Genomic DNA, 17446 nt, shown 5'->3' with positions numbered 1-17446 from the left:
AGTTACTTCTCCCAAAAAGTAATTGAGTTGGTAACTAATTTACTGATGAGTCAAATAACTAGTTACTTGGGGGAAAACATTAAAAAGTATTTTCCAAGATCTAAAATCTTGATTAATTTGAATGACTTTTCTGATTAACATTAACAAATTATATAATTCATCCATCAAAAGGAATAACTGTGTGAAAACATATACTGATCTTCACTATTTTGGTGCGGGAGGTGGGATAAGTCAGACATCCATTGCAATACAATTCAATTTAATTCAGTTTATTTATATAGCGCCAAATTCACAACACATGTCATCTCAAGGCAATTTACAGTTCAACCAGATCATACAGTCAAATTGATACAAAGTTTTCTATCTAAGGATAGTATGTTATGTATGTGATCATTATGTTTAGTGTTAATACCCACTGAAGAATCAGGAAAATAAAATGTTTAGGAACTTAATATTTATGCACATTAACAGGCTTCATTTGGCTAAACAAATAACAAGAACACACAAAAAACTATGTTTTTCAAGCTATTCAGTTAAAGTAAAGTACAGTTTGAAATAAAATGAAATAGGAGTCACTGTTCGATAAAAACCAAACACTGATTTCATGATGCTTAAAATGCATTGGATTACTGAGAGGCTGTTTGCTATTTTGAGTTTAGGATTTTTGATGAATGGGATTTAAAAGCAATAATCCATATGTTAGCTTCAGGTAAACATTAAATAAAAAATCTGTCACACATTGTCACAGCTATCAGATTTGGTTAAATGCCAGATATGTGTTTCAGAATGGTATTTTTAAAGGTTTGGAACATGCTGGGTTTGGATATTTTCCTGCTTAAGAACCCATCATCTTGGTGAATGGGTTGCTCTGCAGAATTGGTAAAATTTGCATGCTATTTTATTCTTATTTTTTGGACCAAACAGCTGCGTGGTTTGGAGCACTTTTGCCAAGCAAAGAACTGTTCTTTCAGCACAGATAGAAGCTCATTGTCTTCGACCTAGCCTTCGCATTTTGCCTCCTCAGTGTGTTTAAGTATTACCTTTGTTTAAAGCTTCTGTTGCATTAAGATTTCTCTAGTGCAGAAGAGTTTATTCCTTTTCACTAAACCAAAGAGTTGCAAATGTGTTCTGCAGTGCTGTAATTCATCTCCTTAAATGTGGATTTGTAGACAGGAAATTGTAAAAGGCTCAGGGTGACAAGAGTAATTGGGAGCATGCCATGATTTATTCATGCTGTCTCTAAGCGGTTCCTTCAAAGAGTGTCTGAAATAAAGTTGCAAAATAAAAGAGGGGCAGAGAGGCCATAGTATTACCCCCATTGTCAATTTAAAGGGCATCATCCAAGTTTTGTTTTTAGCTTTCACATTATAGTCAGAGATAATATTTCACTTTTTTAGGTGGAATGTGAGGTTAAGATATTTTTTAATAACTCAGTCTGTATACAGAAAATATTCTTTAGTTCTACAAACAGCATATTTATATATTTCCTCATTTAAAATGAAATTAATAAAAATATATCTCATATATTAAATATGACTGTTCGCCATGACTGTCTGTTTAATCTTTAAAATAAATTGGAATAAACACATACCCAATGTTACATACTGTACCCAAAGTCAAGGGGGGTGTAACATAAATATGTGTCCAGAGAAAAAGAAGTGGAATGTTTATTACAAAAGATGGTTTTAACCAATACACAATACAACTTTACCCAATAAAAACAAAAGGGGGCAACAAATTCAAGAATGGTTAAGTGCAAATTAAATTACAAAATGTCCAAACAAGTCAGTCTAAGGTGAACTCAAAACAACCCAGAAGAACAATGGGAGCGCCAAACCTCCCAAACACTGGCTTCTGTCTTGTTCAAAGTCCAGCTAAAGCAGATTCAAACAACATGCAGAAAAAGCGAGAGCAAAGAGTTCAAACTGCCCAATGCAGCTGTAAATACCAAAGATGGAGGGAACAGCTTAATAAAATTTCTTCCCACTAGCTGTCCCCCAATTAAAATCTTTCAGGAGCCTTTTATATGGTGCAGGTGGGTCTCATCAACATCTGAATGGATTGACAATCCTCTGCTGGTCAAATGAGGTCACTGCTCCTCTGCAGCTTTCAGGCAGCCAACAAGGGAGGTGTTCTGTCACAGCTGGACGTGCATTACAAAACAAGCCTGCACAGTCTTAAAAGGTCAGGGGCTGCAACATAAGTACATTTCAAACTAGTTGATTCCCTCCAGGTATCACCACAATGCCCACCCCATCACAGAGGAACAAAGTACCTCCTCTCTTCAGCCAGGTGAACAATCCCCCCTTTAACGACCGACCTTTCACAATCAGAGACAGGTTTCAGATATTACAGGCTAACAATGGAACCAAACGACCCACTCGTCGGTTTCTATTTGCATGTTTCCAAGCAATACAAGGCCTTGTCTATATAAAGCCTGAAACTCAATGGGAATCCAGACATTTTGAATTTAGAAGGTTTCCTGGACAGGGAGGGAAACGTCTTCAAACCTTGGAAACCAAGTCCAGTAGATTGTTTTTTAAACTTTTACTGATTGGCATTCCTATAGAGCTTCTATCCTTTGGATTATAGATGCATCTCTTCTCCAACAGACATAACTATTGGCATGAATTTTAGGAATTGGGCAAAGTAAATCTCCTATTCCATCACCTTTATTGGGGTCAACAGTAATAACTCTACCATGGGGAAGAAATAGACTTTTGACAGCTGTGCTGGTTGTTTGTCTTATGTGTCTCCATTCTGTCCGTTGATCAACTTGCAACCCGTCTAGGGTTTACTTCACATCTCCATCTCTGAGCACTGGAGGTAGGCAGAGTAACCGTGCAAGGATAAGCTCAGGTAGAAAATGGATGGACCAATATCAAAAAATAATAAATAAATCTTTAAAATGATAATCTGATCACATATTTCAAGGTTTTTTCTCTTTGAATTGTATCAAAGATTTTAATATTTAATTAAAAAAAAATACGACAGCTATATTTCAGGTAACTTAATGAATCCACATTTAATTACAGTCTGATGTAGGAACCTTGTCTGCTGTTTCACAGCTGAATGAGCAGAAAGTGTTTCAGCCTCGTCATGTCAGCAGGTAACCTGCTGTCCACTCTGTCAAACCACCGACGGCAGGGAGTCGGATCCGAATCAGAAAAAGCGGCAGTGAAGTGGATTTCCCGTCGCTTCCTCCCAACCTCATCATCCATCAGGCTAACTAATGGAGCCAGAAGGAACACAGGAAAACCTAAAGAGATGGAGAGAGGTGATGTAGCGAGCAGAGTAGCAGCTAAAACACTGCTGAAATGTTTCCTGCTGCCCTCATCAACATGCAGATGTGTTCAGGTAGCAGTCAGCTCTCAGTCATCTGATCAGACACTGATGCAGCTGTTTACAGCGGTGATGTCGGCTCTAACAGCTGCTGTTTATGCTGCTGCGAGGATGAAAGATTGAGGGGGACTGTCAGTAAAACTAACCAACAAAGGTGATATGGGAGCATTTGTCTTTTAGGTTGATAAATACAGGCAGAGAGGAACTGAAGGATTCTGAAAAAAACGGAGTTGTTTCAATTAAAGTATTTTGTGATTGAATAAAGAACATCTCTGTTTTTGGACTACAAAAGCAGCTAAATGATTTAATAATAATAATCTTTTAGTTGTTTTTTAGTCAATGTAGGAGCATCATTGTCACAATGCTTTGCAACATACTGCAACATTTATTCATACCATTTAAATGTGTCAAATTTCACCAAATTAGAGCCTCATACCTGAGTGAAATGCAGAGCTAGAGTATTTTGGGGTATGTCGTCACCAGCTTTGCTAACCTAAAGAACCTAAAGAGTTTTCACATTTTCATCTCTGCCTATCTCCCAATGCAACTGTGAAGCCAACCAACCGTATTCTTAAAGGTTTCGAGAACTAATGAAGGATTCTCACACTGCCTACTGCTTTGGTTTAGACAAAAAGGTTATAAGAAACAACTTTCACTCTCAGCTACTTGTGCAATAATCTAGATTTGGCACACAGAGGAAAAATGTTCATGTTACTGTAAGGTGGTTCATCAGTATTTTACCATGTTCAACATGTGACCTTTAAATTAAAAGGAACAAAACCCACGGAGAAAAAATATATATATTTTTTTTACATCAACAAGAGCCAGTGGCTTTAAAATAATAAAATCTGAGTTGAGGAATTCTATAGTTCATTGGATAAGGATGGTAGCTTAACGAATTTGAAGACATAATTTTGGTAGTTCATTCATTTAACCTTAAAAACTAAGTGAAAGAAACATTATCACCAAACGTTTCACTTTTCCTCCATATGTGGTTATGTGTTCCCATGTTTTGGGTTTTCTAATGTTCTGGTTTGGTTCCTCAGTCATTTTCCCCGCAGCTGCTTGGTTCAGCAGTTCTAATACATTTCAGCCTAAAAATCAAAAATGACGAGACCCCTAAAAATGTTTAGAACTATTTAAAGGAATAGTACAACCAAAACATGATTAGCCTTCATTTTCTACTCACCCCCATGCTGAACAACACTCTGGAGTACTTTTTTGATATCTCAAATGCATCTGGAGATCTGGGAGGCTTCTTGCTGTCTGCTGACATTCAAATAATGGAGGTCTATGGCGCCCGAGGCAGAAAGGTCCATAAAAGTCCACAAAAAACGTGTCAATATTCCTCCATACTGCTCGTCCAATGTATTCCAAGTGTCCTGAGTGGGTAGCATCCAGAATTTACTCGAAACGAAGTCATTTAGAATGTTTTTAGAGCATAAACAGTAGTGTATAGGATTTCCTGAAAGCGCGCGCCTGCGCGTTCACGACGCTACGGACGCTGGCAGACCAAACCAGATGAAAGTGCGCATTCAGCGTCTGCTCTGCCGATAATGCAAGCGTAGAAGAAGAAATGTGCTGTTTACCTGTGCAAAGAAAGAAACAACGAAAGAAAAATGTCTGAGGACTTCAGTGTTGAGGAAGAGCATGAGTTCTTTGCCGAGCTGAATGCGCACTTTTATCTGGTTTGGTCTGCCGCAGTTTCCGTAGCGTCATGAACGCGCCGGCGCGCGCTTTCAGGAAATCCTATACACTACTGTTTATGCTCTAAAAACATTCAAATGACTTCGTTTCGAGTAAATTATGGACGCTACCCACTCAGGACACTTGGAATACATTGGACGAGCAGTATGGAGGAATATTGACACGTTTTTTGTGGACTTTTATGGACCTTTCTGCCTCGGGCGCCATAGACCTCCATTATTTGAATGTCAGCAGACAGCAAGAAGCCTCCCAGATCTCCAGATGCATTTGAGATATCAAAAAAGTACTCCAGAGTGTTGTTCAGCATGGGGGTGAGTAGAAAATGAAGGCTAATCATGTTTTGGGTGTACTATTCCTTTAACTCTATTAAGATTATTTTTCAGAATTACATGTAAAAATTTGATTCATCATTGTACAGTAAATTAGATAAGTAATTATAGATTTTGGCTCCCCTTACCGCAGTGCCTCAGGGATGACATCACTGAGGCCTCTGGTCTCAGTAATCGTCCCCTCAGTTTTTGTGAAAACCATGGTGTCTCATAGACTCCACTTTAGGAGCTCCTCCCTCAGCAAAGACCCAGAGGCTTGTTTCACAAAGCAGGCTTTTTATGTCTCAAGTTTTCTAAACCTGAAATCAGGGAAACTCAGAGTTTTCCAGGTCATAAAGAGATTTTACTCAACCTCTGTTTCTGTTGCCATAGTAACATTCTCCCCAGAGCTAACTGGTTTAGAGCAGGTTTTCTTCAGTAAACTCAGTGTCCTCTGTCCCCACTCTCCTTAAAGCCAATCATGTTGTTTTATTTCCTGATTTAATCAGGAGAGTTCTGTTGTAGTTTTTTGCAAACAATAAAAAGAAAAAGAAAATCAGTCATTAGGTTATGTCTTTAAAACAAAAACATAGCACATTCTTTTGACGAGAATCTAATTACAAAATGATTGGTATTCATTAAATACGGAGGGTTCTCTGACCATGTATAGATTCAGAAAGTTATCTTTATGAATGCTATCATTTTACCTCCCAATCCATCACTTACATCAGCAACCATGTCTTCCCATTTGCAGCATTACAAAGACGTAAACGATATTTAGCTAAACTTGATATCAATAAGAGAATATTGATGAATTGTATGTGATAACAGAAAAATTAAAAACACAAACAGCCACTAAGTATTACTTTCTAAAGGAAAGTAGAATCAAAATGAGGAGGAACTCCATGAGATGATGCACAGGTCCTACCAGTTGGAATGTTTTTTATACTGCTTCTCCTGCTGACAGGTGATTTCACCTAAATAGAATACATTGATCCATTACCATTCAACCAGTGAACTAGCTTCAACCGTTATCTTATTGTAATTAAAGCAGTCTATAACAGGCTGTTTAGATATTATTACCGGTAGTCTGTCTGAATAGGTTTTGTTGAAATCTGAAATAATTATTTTTATGAAATGTTCATGTAGAAAATGACGTGAAACAGAAACAGCTGCCTTAAGTTCAGGAAGCAGTGAAGTTGTGCATACAGCCCATTCCAGTGATGTGAAATATGTGCTTCCTGTTGTCATGGTTACTTGTTGAATCATTGCTCCACTGATAATGGCTTTTCATTCTTGTTACACATTTGCTCAACTCTGAGTGGACCTATTTAGAGTTGATTAAACTAACTCAAACTGTGAAAAAATTGAGTTTTCAACCTCAGGCTGGATCATTTCAGAGCTCAGGATTAGAGTCTGAGTTTAGTTTGTTAATCTAATTTATGAAACGGACCCCTGGTCTCTTTATTTTCATTTTTTCTTTCAAGATTCTTACCAGATTCGTCTGTTCTCATCCAGTATTCATGCCAAATCTGTGATATTATTTGTGCATGTATACCTTGCTCCCTTTTTTTTGTTCTTTTTTTTTTTCTTCTGTGTTTATATGGTAGGCGTTGCTTTAATAAAGTACTTAGATTGTGATTATTTTGTGCAAGTGTTCTCCACATCCACAGAAAAACTGTATTAAATCTAATTCAAGAACAAATGTGATTTAAAGACTATTAAAATGGAGTTTTTGAAAATAAGGTATGGATATTTGACTTGTTTAATTAAAAATATACTTTGCTTTTTTTTTTTTTTTTCTTCCTCCAGAGTCTGATGCCTTGGATCCCCACCTATCTAGGCTGGCCTCTCTGGGTTTTACTGGCTGCCTGTCAGTAGTTCAGTTTAACTCGGTCAGTCCTCTGAAGGCTGCTCTCCTCCACCCGGACACCAGCCCTGTCCACATCACTGGACCTTTGGTTCAGTCCAACTGCGGCTCTGCAGCTTCAGCCAATCCCTACGCAGCTGAAAACATTCACCATATATTGGGTATGGGATGGATTTTATTGAACACATTTAACTGAATGTTTTTTTTGCTGAAATTTGATTTATGTTATTAGGGTCAAAAAAGGTACCAAATTTAGCCAGAGGTTTTTAGACAGACATCCAGAAAAGGGCTTATTGAAAACCCCAATGTTTCCCTGTATTCCTTATAGCCTGACATTTTAGCCATAAATATATTAAGAATCTTTTTTTTTTTTTTACCTTATCCTCCATTCCTAGATTTGTTTTTTCCTGTTTATGGTTTCTTTCTGCACCTTGTAACTGGGTCCCCATAATAACACTAGAACATGAAGGAGAAATAGCCATTAATGTCCTTTATTTACTATTAGCAGTTTATGTCTGTCATATAAGAAAGTATTCACAAAGCCTAATTTAGGAAGTGTTGGAATGCCTGCAGTCTAGATCACAAAGCTTTATAGATTGCATATATAAAATAATGTAGAAATCTGTTTGATCAGCTTACTACTTGATTATCTTTTAAGTGTTTATACTGCCTGAATATAAACAAGCAGGCTTTTACAGGGAATTACCGATATCTGTTTTATTTGAGGTCTGATATACAGATTTTACAGTTTTTCCCACACCTATTAATACAATCCACATCAATTTTGTTCTAATTCAGTTATTTATAAGAAAGGTCAAACAAATAGGGTACTCTAAGTGCAGCAGGTTCTGTCATAGAAGTAGTAGCTGTCAATTCAACAGGAAACAAATCACTTACACAGCTAAATGTGTCCCTTAGCCATTGTTTTTCATCTGTGGTCCTCAGGACACTCTGCCCTGCAGCTTTTAGGTGTTTTCAAGATTTACCACAGATTGTTTCCTTTGGAAGCTGATTAACAGACAATGCTAAACTGAATTCCTCTGAATCAGTCGTGTTAGACCAGAGAAACATCCGAAACCTGCAGCTCAGTGTCCCCTGAGGTCTATAGTTGAAAAACACTTCTCTAAGCTGTTAAACTAATAACAACATTCATTAAGTTAAAATGTGATTTTAATCTTCTACAGAAAAAAATAGTAATAAAGAGATGTTAAGTGTTCAGTTTGAATCACTGGGTAACTGGATGAATCGGTAGTTGTTGTTTTTTCTCTTTTCTGCTGAGTACATGATTTTTCCACTTCATTTTTCTTTTCCAGTTTGCTGATGACTTGTTCCTTTCATTTTCTGCCTTTCCAAATCCTGTCTCCTGCTGACACTTTCCTCTTCACTTTTCCCTCTCTACTGTAGACCAGTCTGGTTCAGTGGGCTCAGGTCAACCTTTAGTCAATGCCATCAGGACTGACTCAGCTCTTATCGGAGGTACTAAACCATTGCTGTCTTTCGCTGCAATAAAATCTTTTTACCTTTGTTTATATACTTTATTAGGTTCTAATCAGCCAAAGCATCTTTTATTTATAAAACTTGACTCTGATGTATTTTTGCTCAGGCAAAACTGTTTGGGAAAAAGTTGAAGTTCAGATGAGGGTGAAGAGATGTGCAAAACAAGAATCAATTTAAAACCCATTTAAACTTTGGTGCTCACCCAGCATTAATTGATTCAAAGCGAAGACTATAAAGGTTCAATTTATGATTGTGCAGATAAAGGTGGGAAATGAGGAAGTCATTTCAAACTGTCCGTTCAATCTTTTTGTACACAAAGGGCAGATAACCTAATTAAACGACACAGAAATTTGCCGAAAAAGCGCACTTTGTCCTTATCATAAAAATATGGTCTTTTTTATGCATTATTGAACAGATTTAAAATTCAGCTTCAATCTATTATATCCAATTTAGTTTCTCCTAAAGTGCTCAGCCCTGTACCTTGCTGATGACATTTTTTCTTTTTAAATTAGCATTTTAATCAGCAGTGCAGGAAAGGAAATTTGCTGCGCTTCTCTTTTCAGGGGTTGCTTAATGTATAATGTATATAATGTTTTCATATCTGTAAATTAGAATATCACCCAAAACCTAATTCACTTCAGGAACTTAATTAGTGAAAATGTTAAAGGTCTATCTCGCATACAGCAATATGTTTCAACAAACTGGCTAGACCCTATAAAGAATATATAGGATCCATTATGGAGAGAGACAGGAAATACAAATGTGGACAAAATTCTTGGTACTCCTTGTTTAAGTAGTGAAAAACCCTGCATGGTCACAGAAATAATTGAAATCAGACAAAAGTAATAAGAAATAGAAACTATGAAAACGAAGAAACAGACATTGCTTTTCACCCATGCTTCAACTGAATGATTTAATAAAGATAAACACATAACACAAGCCTGGATAAAAAAAGTTGGTACTGTTAGGATAATTATCATTGATGATGTGTGAGTTTATTATAGCTTAATGTTAGCTGCCTGTTGCATGTCAGAACTGATGTTTTCCACAATAGTTTATCTAATTAAGACAGTTCCTCTGTCTGTATTTTTTTAACCCATTTTATATAACATTTAGCAGTTTAATGGCAGTGGAGAAGAAACTGTTCAGGTCCAGCTGATTCCAGAACAGTTTCTTCCCCCTCTGCCATTAGACTGCTAAATGTTATATAAAATGGGTTTAAAAAAAAAAAAAAACTCAATGTTGGAACTGTAACTATACAGTCGTATGTTTACATCACTTATTCTCACCACAGTGTTTTTTTTGTCTCAGTTTTTCTATCATTGCTGCTTACCTTTATCAAGGCTGCACTTTAAAAAATGAAAAGGTCTAGAGAGCTGTACTAAACGAAATTTCTTTTTGTATACAGTTGTGTGTATAAAATGACAAAATAAAATCTAAGTCTTATAATCTTCATTCCATACATGACAAATATTTGGAATGGAATGAGAGCGGTGTCCTTCAACTGAGAACAAAGTGTAATATTTTGATAAGGCTGGAGCCATGGATGTCTACTCATCTTCTAACATGTATGATGTAATGATGTAATGATGTGATGATGTGGCAGACTGGAGATTTATAAAATGCCTTTTTAACTGTTAGTCGTGGCCACTTCCCAAGAAGTGAGCCCGGGGGTGAGAAGCTGCCTTCAGTAGCTCTAAGCAACTTCTCTGATCTGAGTAAGATTACAATTTCTATCAGATCACTGTCATTTCTCATGGTTATTTAATACATATAAGTTATGAAGTGTTATTTAAACAGTTTGTCCTGAGTGATCTCTTATGAGGAAAAAGAACCAGAGAGAGAAAGCTTCAAGGTGCAGACAAAGAGAGCATATATTTAACAGCACCCCTAGTAAAGACTGAAAATAAGAGTGAAAGCGAGAGCTAAACGTAGTATCTGGCATGCCAGTTTTGTAAAATCGTATATATGCCAGTTGGAAAACGGCATATGCCGATTCCCAAATGGCATATGCCATTTTTCAACTGGCTTTATATCACCTAAAGGACATGTTGGATTTAAGTGTTTTCACTAATATGCGTCACAGGTGTCTACAATCTTGTAATTGTTTAAAAACATTTTTTAGTGAGATGTAATAATTACCTTTTCTGTAAAAGTGATTCTTGGGTTTTCATTAAATCTAAGCCATTGTCAGATAAACTGACCTAAATACTTATGTAGAAATAGCTGATCTTTTTAGTGCTATTATCATTCCAGATACAACCTTTTCAGACCTCAGGAATCCTCTTTGTCATTTTCCAGGTGTCATAGCTGTCGTCATTTTTGTTATTCTTACCGGATTGGCCATCGCTGCCCGACACCTGTACCAGAGGAAGGACACGTATCGAACCCAGGAGGAGAACAGGGTCAAACAGGAGGACTGTCCAGATTTCCCACTGAACAACCCGAATGACTCCCAGAACCTATCCATGGAAAATCCAAAGGAATACTTTATTTAACAGGAGTTCTAATGACGTGATGAGCCGCTGGTGTTTTATGATGTTGGGATGCCGAGAGGGAGCATCTGAAAGCCCCTCAGGACTTGGTCCGCTGAAGACCCTCCAAGACACTTTGCTACCAAAAGTGGCTCCACAGCAGGGCAAAGTCAAAGCAAACAGTTTGGTGTTGTGTTTCTGTTGCTTTACTGTAAAATTGTGGATATTCTGGTACAAACAGGCGACAGTGTTTGACTTCAAGGTGATAATATGCACTCTAACTGAATATCTGAAAATGAAATGTTGGTTTTGTGTCTTGGCGGCAGCTTTTGACAACTGTCCAAGTGTTGCTTTTAAATGTTGAAGATGACAGTCTTCATTTAAAAAGAGAGAAAAATGTGAAACTGTGCCCTCTAGTGGCATTAAGTGAAATGATTCCAAGATCAATGTATGTGGCTTGTGGTGGAAATATCACAAAATATGTATTAATGTTTTTTTTTCCCCATTTTTTGTTGTATCTTAATTTTCCTTCATGTAAATATCTGATAAATACCAATCTGCTTTTACAATGTGACAAATTTGTTCCACAATTTAGGTACACATTTTGTACAATATTAATGATTACCACTTATAACCATTGTATCGAAGGAAATTGTAGAACTGTTTCCATGGACTGCTTATTTTAGTTGCTTTAGTGACACCATTTCTATTTTTTGGACCAACAAAGACAAAAAGGCTTCTATACTCTTAAGATATAGTTTCCTCAGGACACTGTGGAAACCAAAGCGACTCTAAACCCGACCGAAGGTATTGGAATCAAACCAATCTGAGTAACAACAGTGGAGCATCTATTATGTAAATAAGGTTAGCACTTGTTATCATAGACCTGGTTCAGTTTGTAAAGCCTATGGTTACATAAACTGCTTAAACTGCTTGGTTAAAAAACATGAAAATTATCAATCAGGAGACTCAATCCAAAGCCATTTTGTAATATGCATTTCTTTTTTTTTTATCCAGTATAGAAAATCCAAATTAAACACCAGAGAAAAGAAAATAATCTGTGATGTTTTTTTTTTTTCCCCAACTGTCCTTTTAAAAAAAAAGGACAACCTGCCTAAATTATGTTGCTTTAGGACTTATGGAACAAGTTTGCTTTTTTTTTTTAACAAATGCAAAGTGAATTTTTTGCATTTTGTGATAGAATCTAAGATATGCTTGTTTTGCATCATGTTAAAATCCACATGTTAATGGCCTATACATGAATGCATGACAATCTCACAATTTATTAGGCAAATACTTCACTAAATTCTCTATTTTCTAATGGTCAGTCATGATAAAGTGGGTCATTTCCAGGCTAAGACTTATTAAGATTTAGCTTGAAGCTAATGAAGGAAAAGTCTCATCAGCCGTAAGCTAATGAACCTAAAAACTCTTTGTGAAAATTTAGATTGAGACCTCATGCCTGGAGCTTCAAAACTAATTTGGCACACTTGAAGTCTGCTTGTTTTTTTTGTTTTTTTTTTTCAATTTATACTGCAAAAGGGGGACAAAACTTTTAAGACTCAATATTTGACCGTTTCCGGTAAACAGTTTTCCCTAAGCTTGCTTGTCTAATGCAGAAAGCCTCCAACCACAAAACGGACAGAGGTTTTTAAAAATTAAATCTCGACAAAGGCTATGATTATATTTACAATATTTGCATTTCGAAAAATAAATTTCCCAACCAAAAACAAGAAAAATTGCAACAAAAAAAAAACATTTTTTTCAAAACACAGGTGAGCACAAAGCAGCCGAGCACACGGGGTGATGGTATGTTTGGAAAATAAAACTCGACTTTATCGAGACGAATTATTATTTATGTAATAAGATACTTTTAAAAAACAGACTACAAAGGACATAGAAGAACCCTGTGGTTATTCTTCACTCATGTTAAGTAGCCACAGTATGAAGTGATTGCTTGTGGCAAAGCTAATTTGAAACTGGAAGTCTTGTAGCATTTAGAGAAATTGTAATTTCTGCTTCTGCTCTGACTAGCAGTGTTACTTTGATGTGGATGAGGACGCTAATTTCCCTAATAGCTCCAGAACAGCTCATTTTACACGATTAGGTCATTTGGGCATCTGTTTCACTTTCCTCCATGTTTTGCCCTTTAAAATAAAAATGCTGCAAAGTCATATGACAGTTAAAATGTCGAAGGCCATTGTCTATCCCTTCACACATGCACCAAGGCAACCAAGACTGGCAGAATAAAAGATCCATTATAAAATTTAATAACAGAAAACATTAAAAGACAATTTAAAAGAAAAATAGAAAAACAATAAGGGCAAAGGACAGTGGAAGGACTGGCCTTACTAATCGTGCACTTCGGCGTTCAAATCTATTGTAAAAAGAAATGCATTTGAGAAATGTTTAGATTAAGTGTCCAAGCACACATCACAGAAAGTCCAAATTATTTAAATCACTTCCATGGGGCAGATGCATAAAATTAAACACCCGGGCATGAAGAATGTCACTACAAACCTCTGCAGAAAACATCTGCAGGAGTTCAGGGAACTGCAGCATGGTACGGTCCTAAATAGTCCACCATCAACTCTCAGTAGTGTTATAACACACTGGAAGTGACTGGCAACAGCAAGCAGATCAGCACAAAGTGGTGTGATACATAAATGTTCAATAGCTACAGATTGCCAACCTTCAGTGGTCTGTTCATCTGATGAATAGAGTGCAGAGGCTTCCAGAAATCGGTCTGCATTGCTGAGCCTCTGCATCCAAGCCATACATCACCAGGTTCAGTGCAAACTCTTGGATGCGCAGACATCTCAAGTCTCCCAGAAGTTCCGGGAGTCTCCCTGATATAGATAGTTATTCACGGATGCCCGCGAGTCTGATAAATTATCCCAGATTTCAGACTCTGCCAGGTGGTGTTTTTTAATGCGAGTGAGAGCAGGCGGGCAATAATTCATGCATCATGTGCGGATTAGAACTACTTCGAGGTTTAGGGAGGGTAAGCATCTCCCTGAAATGAGTTTTTGGAAGTTGGGACGTCTGGATGCGGTGGTATAAAGCCCGATGCATTGGATTCTGGAGCAGGGGGTGCACATCCTCCTGAGTGAAGGAACACACTTCTCCATTTGAAAATCTGATGGACGATTCCGAGTTTGGCAGCTGCCAGAATGAGGCTAGCTTTTATTGTGCTAAGTGTAATCTTTGTTGTGTTTTGGGGGGGTATGCTTTGCGATTGTTTCTCAGGAGCCATGCTTGGCCCCTAAGTTCCAGTATAAGTGATTCTGGATCATTACAGTTTTGAGATGCCCCCGTCCTCTTCCATCATGACTATCCACAAAATAAGGACTATAAAGGAGAGGAAGAGAGGGTTTGGTGTCAGAGGCTGTAGAGAATAGCCCAATAAAACACCTTGGGGATAAATAGGAGCGGAGACTGGTCAAAAATGGAAGAAAGGTCAAAAACCGCCCCCCAAAAAGCTACTAAATCTTGCATACAGCCTCCCTTCAAGAGTTCAGGCAGTTATAGCTGCAAAGGGTGCAGCAAGGTCATATTGAGCCCAATGCATAAACAGCAGGATGTCTCTTAAGTTCATGTGAGTTGAGGTAGGCGAATATTTTTGAAAATGTAGTTTTTGTTGGAGCTCTAAAAGATAAGAAGGTGCCAGACCTTTGAGACTGTAAAATATCAAGAGCAAAATTTGATAAAGAATTCTTAAGAACATGACAGCCAGAGAAGAGAATGCAATATTTATTGGCCATAATAAAAAAAAACAAGCGCAAAAGATGGATACAAAGGTCATGACTAAAACGGAGCTTCAACTAAACCAGTATTTACAGTTAAATGTTCTCTCCCTTCATTTGGTTCTCTCACAGAGAGAAATGTTTTATGCTACTTTCCTAGCTATAATATTTTCCACATCAAAATAACCATTTAAAAAGCTCAGTACTGATTTATTAAGGTTTCATTTTTTAAGATCTTGTTTTTTTCAGGTTCCAATGTATGAATTTTGGGATTAAAGAGGTGCTCACATGTACTGTTTACTAAAATTAATTTCCACTTTCTTTCTCTGGCTTCTCCATCTAGCCTTTTTTTCAACCTGTTTCTTCTTGCTACATGCAGAGAAATTTGCTTCCCAGATTTTTTTTTGTTTTGTTATTTTTTAATGCATTTTAACTACAGCAAACACAGCATAGACGCCTCACATAGAGCCATGTTAAATACTAATCAGCTTCAGCATACAGGTAAACGGGGCCAAACTCTAAGATACAAGAAATCAGACAGAAACACAATCCAACTTTTTTTTTAAAGACATTCTCGCTATCACAATTAAAGATCTCAAGTGCAGCTTATGTGCAAACAATGTTTATAAAAGCAGAAGCATATCAATTATAGAACTTCATAACAAACACTATCTTCATCCTACAGTCTGAAGTGCAGATGTGAATTTAATGACAAGTTGTTAAACTTGATCTCATTATGCGTGTTCCTTAGGAAGGAGTCAGCAGAGTTCAGCTCGATGCAGTGATAGTCCTCTTTAAGTCGTCTCTCTGCTTCTGTTGAACAGTAATTGTTAAAAACAAGCTTTTTGGTCTGAACAGCCGAGAACCAAATGTTTACACAACGCTGATGAGGGTCATAATAAAAAATACATCAAGTTAACTTTTGTTGTTTGCCTCCTGCTTTGAAAAACATGGATAGGATTGCAGATTATCAATAACAAAAAGGTCAAATATGAAGCATTTCACAATGACACGATATCTTTCCCATTTTCGGCAATGTGATTTTTGCCAAGGGTGAGCATCAACTCCCGTAAGATCCTGTCAAATTGTCCAATCAGCTTCCAAAATATTTTTTTTTTACTTTGCTGTATGTATAAATTCAAAAGCACTCCTTTGATATAAAACTACAAAAAGGTAACATAATTGTGTGCTTTAGTTTCAGATGAGACATCCAAGAACGTTTGTTTTTGCCTTCACTCTCTGCCCTTTTGTCTATTATAGCTTTGAGATTCATTCCACTTGAACAAATTACTTTGCATAACAACATTGATTAGACGCATTGAAGTAAATGTAGTGGTGGTGTCTGCAGAAGAGAGAAATCACTTTGACAGAATGAGGCACAGATCAAGCTCAGGGAACAGCAGAACAAAGCACAGTCGCAGAGGAGCTTGTGACAGGATGAGTGTTGTTCTCCGTGGATGGCTGCTTTAATGACAGCCAGCAAACTCATTCTGCAAGACAAACAAATCAAAAAGACAAACCTCAGCAGGCGTTTGCTAACACAGGCATACTCTGAACCTGCTTCATGCTGAACGTTTCTGACCACTAACACAGAACTTATAGGTGGAACACACAAAGGATGTTAGACTGATTACTTAAAAATATAGATTTTCTGATTACAAATGGTCCACAGTTGGGACCATAAGAATAATTGAATTGATGCAAAAATAAATTTTTGCATCAATTCAAGTATTTTTAGTTACTTTAACACAATTGTTTCATGTCTTGCATTAAAGTAACCAAATATGCTTCAGTATTCGTCCATTTCCAATGTGTTGTTCCAGTAGCCCATTTGACATCAAGATGCTCTGGTTCCCCAACACCTGAGGCATACCTTGTTTGGCCGGGCGAGGTCTGAGCCGGCATGTCATTCATTATATTATCTCTCATCATTGTAATATGTAGGCATTAGCATCAAGGGCGCTAACCAAAGGGCGCACAATCCTGATACTGAAGGACCCCTCAAAGGGTACATTCCCATCAAACTATTGGCCCATAACCTGCCTCACTGCTCTGTTCCATTATCTAAGTATTGCACTGCATATGTCCTTAAAGATTATACATGTTTGCCCTGACACCTCATATCAGTTCTTTTTTGGTAAAACTCTCTCACTCTAAAATTGCTTCAGCAAACCCACTTTTTTTTCCTGGAGAAAGCAGGCAGCATTTAAAAGATCATGTTCTCCATTTTTTTGTTGTTGCTGTATGTAACATAATCCAGCCTGATCAAGTATGGCCAAAACTCTCGACGATGCAGGTTTATTTCTCCACAATTATTAAGTTGAGTATGTGTTTACTAAAACTGATTTTAAAGATTAAAAAGATATTAGTCATGGTGAACAGTCACATTTAAAATATGAGATGCAATTACCAGATATTTTCAAGTAATTAAATAGAAATACTTAAGTAATTAAATAAGCATTCATTAGCATGTAAATAAATACAAGAGGTTTGACGTTTCCT

General features: G+C 37.0%; 1 protein-coding gene across 1 annotated transcript in view; it reads left to right on the top strand.

The window, feature by feature from the left end:
• Positions 1-12235, top strand: part of LOC107092384 (contactin-associated protein-like 4) — a 182368-nt gene extending 170133 nt beyond the window's left edge. Inside the window, exons 21-23 of the mRNA XM_015386843.1 lie at positions 7172-7388; positions 8632-8703; positions 11026-12235. Of these exons, the coding sequence (XP_015242329.1) occupies positions 7172-7388; positions 8632-8703; positions 11026-11222 (486 nt within the window). The 3' untranslated portion in view covers positions 11223-12235. The remainder of the gene's footprint in view (positions 1-7171; positions 7389-8631; positions 8704-11025) is intronic.
• The last annotated feature ends 5211 nt before the right edge of the window (positions 12236-17446 follow it).

The sequence above is a fragment of the Cyprinodon variegatus genome, unplaced genomic scaffold (genome assembly GCF_000732505.1).
Source record: "Cyprinodon variegatus isolate N-32 unplaced genomic scaffold, C_variegatus-1.0 Scaffold17, whole genome shotgun sequence".
NCBI lineage: Eukaryota > Metazoa > Chordata > Actinopteri > Cyprinodontiformes > Cyprinodontidae > Cyprinodon > Cyprinodon variegatus.
Note: the sequence above shows the minus strand (reverse complement) of the source record. Positions and strands in the feature narration are given on the sequence as shown.